Source organism: Ctenocephalides felis, unplaced genomic scaffold, assembly GCF_003426905.1.
Source record: "Ctenocephalides felis isolate EL2017-DRISC unplaced genomic scaffold, ASM342690v1 CF-g0.4_SCAFFOLD_01886, whole genome shotgun sequence".
NCBI classification, from domain to species: domain Eukaryota; kingdom Metazoa; phylum Arthropoda; class Insecta; order Siphonaptera; family Pulicidae; genus Ctenocephalides; species Ctenocephalides felis.
The window spans coordinates 160,593,955-160,604,258 of NW_020538040.1; the positions used below are offsets into that span (position 1 = coordinate 160,593,955).

Below are 10,304 nucleotides of genomic sequence, written 5' to 3' on the forward strand. Positions count from 1 at the left end.
TTTCAAACAACAACAATTTTTATAATTGAACCAGGCTCCATATGACTTCAATGGTTTAGTATGTTTATTAAGACCAAGTACTCTATTGTTATACCAAGTAAATCGTCTAACTTTCATTTTAACAAACGTCATAAAAACTCATTTTCTCAAACTTTGATGAGTTTTCTCAAATTTTTAGAAGTAAGTTCTACAAGACCATGATATATATCGCCAAAAAGTTCCATAAAAATCGGCTTCAATTTTTTTTCAACAGTTAATTACAAGAAAACGGTTCGGTAGATTTTCACCTAAAACTAATCAGTATCATTCCCAAATAATATCTTTCGAACAGTTTTTGGTTTTTAAAATCAATTCGGTAGTATGAGCTTAAATGTGGACGAAAAGTTTAACACTTTTTTCAAATTACAAAGAAACGGCTCGGCAGATCGTCGCACAAAACTGACAAACAATAGTCCTCATTGAGATAGATCGAATGGCTTTTCCATTTTTAAAATCGATCCAGCCGATTACATAAACTTCTTCTTCGGAAAGTTAATAATCTAATATCGTGTTTATATTTGAAGAGTGATATCTAAGCGTGTGGAGAAAGAGGGTAAATTAAATAAGTAGCTCTCATATGATAGACCTGCTTTGGGACTTCACACCAGCACCAGCAATATATATGTACAATGGGATATAAATTAGAAATTTCTGATGGTAAAATATATGTATAATGCTTAAAAAAGTACAATATCAAATAAATAGAAAAAGAAAAAATATAAACAATTTTAAACATATATAATGTTGTTGCTGATACTATTTTAATTGCGCTCTAATTAATATATTTGTACTAAACCCAAGCAGTTATACTACCTAATACAGTCTAATGCTTTCCAATATGCGATTTAGCCATGCAAAACAAGATGTGTTTTTTGTTATTTGTTTTTTTCTTGGGTGAATAAATGTGCAGCAGTCGCAATAGATATAAGTTACGACCAGTATTCATAAGACATGCGGATACATAAAGCTAAGAGCACGTTCGATTTATTTTTAGCAATAAGGCCAAGATTGTAAAGAAGAATATAATAATAAATACGCAACGAACACGATTTTTTTTACCTTAATTATATAATATATTTTTAGGAGTCATATTTTTGTGTTTTAAATATTTAACAACAGTCAGAACTGTGTATTCTGTGAGCTGTGTTATCATACTATCATATCCTAAACTAGTATTTTTGTGAGAGAGCAACCCAGCGGTCAAACATTATACTTTTATACATATATATATTAGGGTGGTCTTTAATATGGACATTTTCGAATTTCCTTGCTCCCAGGGGCTCAAATGCTTTCAAATTGACCAAAAAAATCTTTTTTTTCTCTATAATTTAATATATTTTAAAAACATTTATAAATTTTTGAAAATTTTTCCATGCTATTTCCATAAAGCTTTGATTGAATTGCGCACTATCTAAAAGACAATAAAAAGAGCTAAAACTTTTAGAGGATTTTTTTTATCAATTTGAAAGCATTTGAGCCTCTGGGAGCAAAGAAATTTGAAAATGTCCAAATTAAGGACCACCTTAATATATATATATATATATATATATATATATATATAATATTGCTGACTTATATAAGTTACAGCAATTTTCTTTTTCTCTTGAGATTTTATTTGAGATCTAACACTTCAAGTGAAAATTGAGCATACTGCTCGATAACAAGGATTAAATCTGCCTTATGATCGATAGTTAATGCCAATAATTAATTTGATCATTTCTAATTTGCATAATTTTACGACTGATACGATTCTAAGTTAATAATGTTTGATCTAAAAACAAATTCAATTTATTAAATTTCTAAATTCTTTGATATCATATTTTAAGTAGTATTGCAATAATGTTCATGTGTATTAAGTTAAAACAACTATATTTTACACCCTAGAAATAACAAATTTGTACCAAACTAGTAGTATTGCAAATATAAAATTTTATTAAAGCTTTAACTAGTCATTCTCATGCTATACCCATTTATTCAGGTGAAAATAAAGTCAATTTATTTCATGTATTATTTTTAAAGCTCTTTCATAGATAGTTTAATTAAAAAATAAAAAATGTATATAATAAATAATAAATTATTTTTTTAGAAAAAAGGTTCAGATCTAGTCAGCCTTATAGCAATAATTTTAACCCTTTCCATTCGAATGCCGCTGCTCCGGCGACTAAATACATATAATATTAAGGTCTCGTTAATAAACAACAGTAGTCACAACCAAAAAAAAATAACGACGAAAAAAAATAGTTTTGTTATAGATTTTCAAACATTGTAGTTTATCTTTACTGGTTTTTGAGATATTGGTGATGGACCTTTTTACCCCCGGACCTTTAAGCCCGCTCTAATGTCACCTTATGTTAAAAATTTAAAATTAATTTTGTTGCCGTTTGTAATAAAAAGATTTACCACTAAGTAAGTTTTTTAAGCTTTTACTTAATTTATTTACACTCTAATTACTGAATGTCTCTTGGAGAAAGATATCAATGTGTATAGTATTAATAAAAAAAATATAATTGTATAAATGCCAGAACAATTTAGATAAATGTATAGAAATTCATTTTAAAATTATTCTAGTAAATAATATCAATAATCATATATAAAGTTCCAATGACAATCAATTGGCAATGGTATAGTGCCATGAACCTGAACAATCATTGCTCAACTGCTTTATTTCTCAAAACGCTTTTGTTAGATCATTGTAAAATAATTGTTATTTAATTTAAAATATATATCTAATATATAATGATATCCAATTTTTTAGTATAAAAACTATAACTATAAAAAATATATCATGCATGAAAATAATGTGATAGTTATACGAAATTTATACACTTGGAAAGATATATTTAACATCGCAGCGTGAATAATCTGTTCTTTTATTTCTATAATTAGATTAGGTATAAATAAATTGGTAAATACGTAATTAATAATACAATAATAACAAATAATTATAAAAAATTATATATAATTTATTTTAAAAAATACAGCAAAATTTTTATCGCATGTTACCTTAAGCGTTAATTAGATAATTTTATACTGATTTACATTTACAATCAATAATTTTATATACATTAACATATGCATTATTTTCCAAAAAATAGATATGTTATGTAAAATATATAAGAAAGAGTTAATAGCAAAAAAATGATTTGGATAATGATAGAAATTATTTACAAAATCGAAACTCAAAAATTAATTTTAATCACTGAAATTATTTAGTAGAAGTTTACTGAGTTATTCGATGATTTACCATTGTTTTTGCAAATGGTTTATAAGCCAATCAAAATTTGTAGAAAAATATTATGCGTGTATATTTGTCAAATATATATTTGAAATTATTTTAATATATATTTATAATCGAAAATCTGCTATTGGAAAGATAAAAAAATATTCCGAATAAAAAATATTAATTTATAAAGGGTATGGGCGGGTTTCCATACAGAATCGGCTTCACTATAGTATTTAAATAATTTTGATGCCATTTTATAGGTCTTTTCATTTTCATCAGTACGATATACCAATTTTCAACTCCCTATCTCATCATTTGGCCGAGATATCAGTGAAAATATGTGAAAGTGGCCCCTTCTTACACACTCACTTTTGGTCGGAAATATAAAATTAAAATTAAAAATGTCGGAAATTAGAATAATATGATATTTATATGAAATTGAGTGGAATCATATTTCTTATTTTTTGACTTCATAATTTATCGCAATAAGACATAAAATATACCTAGACCATAAAACCATAGAATATACCTTTTTAACTATACCTAGGTATAGTTAAGAAAAAGGAAATTTTAATGTTGATATTATGAATAGATTCTTGGAAAGCAGAACATCAAGTAATATATGTACATAAAGTGAATTATAACCGCTTGTTGTTATTTGATTCAATGTCTAATAACAGAAAACTATCGACGTAGATTGAAGAGAAAATCGCTGCTTGATTTAAGTCATCAATTTCCCTGATAAAGATTGAAATAACTTAGTTGTTGCTTATAAGAAAATCGTTAAGGTAATATTATTTATAAGGAATGGAAAAACAGCTATTGAGTTGTTTTTTCAACATGTCACTATAGTATACAATGTCCCTTTACGGCTGACAATTGTAAAATCCACACATTCACTAAATGCCCTTAACTGGCCAGTTGTAAATAAAATAGAGAATAAAAACAAACTGTCTAATAATGTAGATGCAGCTGATTTAATAATTCATTTATCAAGTGAATGTGAGTTATTAAAGGTATTGAATCAAGAATCCAAAATGCCAATGATCGAGTGTACCGAGAACAGGTCTGTGTAAGGAGTTCTTCCAATCCATTTGTTCGCGGCACCAGGCGAGGATTCTTGATATAGTACAATAGGACGCCAGGGCAGGCGCTGCTTACTATATTGTATGTGTTATATGATACGTTTTAGGTGCCTTCAGCGAGTCCACAAATATATCTCAATCCCCACCATTTTTGGCAGACATTTGGTTCCTCTAAAAGAGCCAGGCTAGGCACCGCGCTTTTCATTAGCAAGTCGATCCTAGACCGTTGACCAGTCTTGTTTGCAGTGTAGTGTAAATACATCTCCCAAACTTACAAAATGGTAAGTAGAAAGTGGAAATATGGATAGAAGACCATTGGATTATAGTGACTGTAACGCTTTTCTTTGTTTCTGTTGACAGGCCGATCTCAGTGCTAAGGATGTCGAAAGTAAGTACATTTTACTAGTACTTTTTGATTAATAATTTAACGAAAAAAAGATTTGGCCAGAATTAAGTAGCTTGGCAAGTATGGCTGAATCAAAAACAAAAATTTTGGACTTAAAACTTAAATATACAAACACAAATTCGACCTATGTACTACAAATAATAACTTAATTTGAATTCTTTCAGTATGTTTTATAATTATAAATATGATTTTTTATTTATTGTTTCCAGGGGCAAACTTTGCCTTCTCCATCTACGATTTCGATGGTAGCGGCCAAATCGACTGCTTCAACATCGGAGATGTCTTGCGCGCACTCAACTTGAACCCAACTCAAGCCTTAGTCGAAAAAATGGGAGGAACCAAGAAGAAGAACGAGAAAAAAATGAAAGTTGAAGAATTCCTGCCCATCTACAGCCAGGTCCGAATTTAAAGACATGACACCCATAACTTTATTAGTAACATACACATCGACATATGAACAAATGAAGAAGTGTTATTTGAAGTGATGTAATCGAATTTCTTGGATACGGTGATTTGTGACTTTTACATTGATCTGTATTATATTGTGATGTAATAAGTGACTTGCGCGTTTAGTGTGATTTTTATTGTGAAGAAATATAAGGAGGATTGTTCCAATTTCAAGTGATGCGTTGATAGCTCGGCAGCACGTGTGTTATTTTTAGAAGATCTAAACTTCTTGTGAAACACAACTCACGTACGGCTGAGATTTAAAAGTGCTCTCTTGCATTTAATTTATTTACACTTTGAATCAGTACATCCTGTATAATTGGATTACTTTTTAACATAAACCGCAATTTTAAATTCTGCACTGAATTGTAACTTTTTATTTTTAAAAGTTTTGTAGATGTTGCCCATATCAATTTTCAAAAGAAACCCTAAAATATCAGGAACTAAATATAGATAAATTTTTACACGCAATCGGAAGCGTTGTATGATGTGAAATAAATTTAATTTCCGGTCAGATACTTATCGAACTTTCCGAAAGCTGTCCTTATAAAATGGGTGATCTATTTTATGACTTTGCGCTTCAAAATCGCTTACATACACTTCTATAGAAAATCACATTTACGTACACACATACACATGTATATATATAAATATAAGTATATATAATTTCTATGAAAGTTTTACATAATTGCATTTCACACAATATTATATAAATCTATTATATATATATATATATCTATTATATTTGCATGTGTAGGTGTATAAATATATTCGCAATATTATCCTTGCGACTGAATTGCTCATATTTATGGTTTTATGATCTAAATTTTAACAAAAGAATTGAAAAGAATGAAGATACCATCAAAAAATAAATTTCCGCAAGCTTAAAATATCACAAAATGAAGAAATAATTTACGTCTTTCAGGTCAAAAAAGAGAAGGAAACCGGATGCTACGAAGACTTCTTGGAATGTTTGAAATTGTACGACAAGGCTGAAAATGGAATGATGTTGGGAGCCGAATTACAACACACACTCTTGTCCTTAGGTATTTATATCATAGTTGTAACAATTAGTTCTTAATTTTTATTTACATAAATGATAATAAATAACCACATATTTACCGCCAAGTTATCGTTCAAATTACTTTGCACGTAATATACACATTTTTGCAAGTAAATTTTTGAAGTAAATTCAAAATCTGATATGTTTTTTAAATTTGAACATATGAAAAATAATTTTATCAGAATTTACTCTAATTGTAATTCTAATGATTCTTAATACAAAACCCCTCAAAGTCACTTAAAGCAAAAGTAAAATAATATTAACGCCGATGGTTCAAAACTTTCAATCATCACACCGTCTAAAATAATGATATATCATACCAAATGTATGTTTGGTTAGGTTTAAAATAAAATTCGAATTCGAATTTGAATTTAAAATTCAAGACGTAAAATAAAATCTATCTATCACGAAATTATAGACTAAAACTAAAATGATATTTTTACTATAATCCCTCAGTTTGAAGGGTTAAATTTGCGAATAATGTTTTAATAGAAAAAGTACAAAAGCTCCGAATCATTGATATGATATTAAAAGTACAAAGTAATTATTTATACCTTTTTCTGAATTGTTTTATCTAACTTTTATTTTCTGTATAATTTATATATCGTGTGGTTTTCTCAGTTTTCAATACATGTTACATAAATCATTATTATGGATTTTTTTTTGGCGATATATATCATGGTCTTATAGATCTTACTGAAATATCACGGCCTTACGACAAGTAAATCAATTTTAAAAATTCATCAAAGTTTGAGAAAATGAGTAGTTTTTTTGACGTTTGTTAAAATTAAAATTAGACGATTTACTTGGTATAACGGTAAAGTACTTGGTCTTAATGAACATACTAAACCATTAAAGTCCTACGGAAACTGGTTCAATTATAAAAATTAAAATTAAATATTAAATTCAATTATAAATTATTTATTTTTGAAAATTTGCTTCTAGAAAATACTCCGAGTTAACGTGTTCGTTCAATGTAATAAATCTACTTGGAGTACTTTTAATCACTCATAAATTAATTTATTTTTTATTAACTAAGTTGATTATTTACACATATTTTAAATATAAATTTAAAGAAGGATTGTTAAATGTAAAAAATTATGTAATAGACAAATGCTCAGCACTATTTATATTTGTATAAAACATAAAAAGTCGTATCAGTCTGAAAATATGAACTTAATAAAATATAACTAGATAGATAGACTAAATAGCTATAACTAGAAGCATTAGCATTTTTTTGTTTATTTATTTGAAAAAAAAATTTACTTAAATTTTTGAATACCGAATGCAAACGTGACAAATAAATTATCGAACATTTTTAAACACACAAATTATATAATAACAGTTTTTTATATATATATTTTTTTATAAGAATTGCGGACTTTTAGTAAAAACTTTATTATTTGATTATATGTCATACTTTTTCATCTATGATATTATATCTTATATCTATCTATATGTTTTTCGCGCTTTTGAGCCTTGTATAATATTCTATTAAACAAATTGGCATTTGTTCGTTTGTTTTCATAATTTTTGTTAATTCATCTGTTAATTTTCGAAAAACCGGGACAATCCGGAACAAAAAATCTAAATCCGGTACAAATCATGCTTTTAAAATAACCCGGGACACAAGGTACGGGATGTATGGTCACCTTAAGTGAAAAATGCAGTATTTGAGAAAATTACAAAATGAAAAATTTACAAAAATTTCAAAATAAAGGTTGAGATGAACGTGTGCCTAAGTGCATATGTAACTAATGAATAAGATCATTCACTAGTTGCACATATGTAAACCAGATAATTATTTAAATTATAGTTAGGTATTTTCACTATAATTTCAGCCTAATGTGGACAAATTGTTAATTATAATTTATCAATGTACTACAAGCGCAAATTACGAAAATCGGTTCTAAATATTTGGATGTCTAAATGAAATTGTTCTATTAATAGCCCGAGGCTATAAATGGTGCGGAGTCGGGTGAGCGAACGAACGACGCTCACCGCACAAAGGACAGATTTAGAACGGTCGGCACAGAATTAAAAATACTTCTATCTATCACACTTTTTGTTTTTGCTCAACGATATTATGTAATGATTAGTATACAAACAATTATGGAAAAAGACGAATTCATTAAAAAAAAATTATTTGAATGTCAAGCAGAACTTAAGAGCCCTATTGTGATTAGATAATGCAATACCGATGGAAAATTTCAATATCGGTATTTCAGTGATTTTTCATTTTAAAACCGGAATACCGATAAATTACCGATATTTTTATTATCTTAAACAAACGTAAACAAAATTGAAAGTTACTAGTACAAACATTAAAAAAAAATGTATATACAACTACAACTATATTGAACTAAACAATAAAATAAAACAATAAAATTATTTTTTTAAATAATAATTTAGCAAAATTATATACAATTTAATTAATTCATTATCACTATCGAGTATATTGAGTACTTTTCACCAAAAACAAACTTATGAGTAAAAAAGACCAAAAACTCATAAAAAATTATATTACATTATTATAATAAACTGTATTGTCTGTATCCAATTTGTTAAATTAGCATAATCTCCAATAGTTATAAAAAAAATATTTTTCTACTCTAATTTAAGATCGGATTCTTTGTCGAGATAAATAATAAGTTACTATAATTGTTGAGTATTGTTATTTATAACAATGTGATGCTTCCATAGTATTTTCAAACTTCGAAACGTTTTCGAAAAATAATATTTTATAATTGTAATAAGAAGCAAAAATATTTAGTAATTATCATAATTATTATGTATAAAATTAGAAAAAAATAAAGATTACGCAGGGGTAATCTGTATGATATGACATATTTTGGCGCAAATATCACTTAAAAAACCGTTACATTTTTACAAAAGATGAAACAAACATAATTATCTATCAGTCCAATTCTATTTATTATAACACGATATGAAGCCCTTTGGAAAGCAATAATTATTCAGTTTAATAATGAGTTGAGATAATATTTCGCATTTGTTTATCTTATAGAATCACTTGAAGATATGATATGAAGATAAGTTGTTTATGCGATTATGAAATTTGTTCCGAGAAATTTAAACTTTAGGGTATTATGTATCAAATAGCGCTTATGTAAAAATACCGAAAATACCGGTATTTTTAGAATAAATACCGGTAAAAAATCGGGCGGTTTACCGGTAATTCTGTATACCGGTATACCGGTATCGCATTCCCTAATTGTGATGATTTAACATAACTAACTTGTCGGTTTTTATAGATGGCAACCTCAAAAGTTGTCCTATCTCTATGTGATGAATTATATTATTACAATTACTGTAATACTGTCACTATGGCTTACAATGATGGAAAGAGCCGAAGTCATTCATTTTTTTCCGAACATCAATCAGAACATAAGAGCCACATAACTATTGTGGTGATTAGTCATAACTACTTAGTCGGTTTTATAGATGGCAAAACCAACCTACTTTCTCTATGTGTTATGTGATTGACTATTACTACTATACAATTACTGTAATACTGTCAGTATTGCTTGACATCAGGCTGCCAGAGGTGGCTATAAACCTGAAACCTCATAAAAATCAGCAAGCAATTTTTTTCAACAGTTAATTTCAAGAAAACGGCTCGATATATGTTTACCTGAAACTAATCGTTATCATTTCAAACCAATATCTTTCAAAAAGTTTTTAATTTTTTAAAATCGAATCAGCATTGAAAGGTAAAACGTGAACAAAAATTTGTCACTTTCCTGCTATTTACAAAGAAACGGCTTGGCTGTTCGTCGCGCAAAATTGATAAACGCTCTCCTCATCGATATCGGTCCAGCCATTTTTTAAGAAAACGTCGATTTATGGCAAAAAATCTGATCACACACATACTTTTTTTCAAATTTAGTTTCATTCGATTCCGAATGGCTTGAAACGTCAAGAAAACATAAAATTAGCGAATCGGATTTTTTTATGAAAACAAACTTCTTCGGGAAATTGAAAATTATTATTAATATCAACGAGCTGGCGATGACTCTGAAT

General features: G+C 27.8%; 1 protein-coding gene across 1 annotated transcript; it reads left to right on the forward strand.

Moving 5' to 3' along the window:
• Window positions 1–4,520: 4,520 nt before the first annotated feature.
• On the forward strand, window positions 4,521–6,281 carry LOC113376147 (myosin light chain alkali-like). Its single transcript, XM_026616070.1, has 4 exons — window positions 4,521–4,628; window positions 4,708–4,735; window positions 4,963–5,150; window positions 6,126–6,281. The coding sequence occupies exons 1-4, from the start codon at window positions 4,626–4,628 to the stop codon at window positions 6,279–6,281; spliced, it is 375 nt and encodes a 124-aa protein (XP_026471855.1). The 5' UTR covers window positions 4,521–4,625.
• The last annotated feature ends 4,023 nt before the right edge of the window (window positions 6,282–10,304 follow it).

Bases quoted from the DNA above. Each gene is read 5' to 3' on its own strand.
- LOC113376147 (XM_026616070.1), top strand. The intron at 4,736-4,962 runs GTAAGTACATTT...TATTGTTTCCAG, and splicing joins CAGTGCTAAGGATGTCGAAA to GGGCAAACTTTGCCTTCTCC. The intron at 5,151-6,125 runs GTCCGAATTTAA...TACGTCTTTCAG, and splicing joins TCCTGCCCATCTACAGCCAG to GTCAAAAAAGAGAAGGAAAC.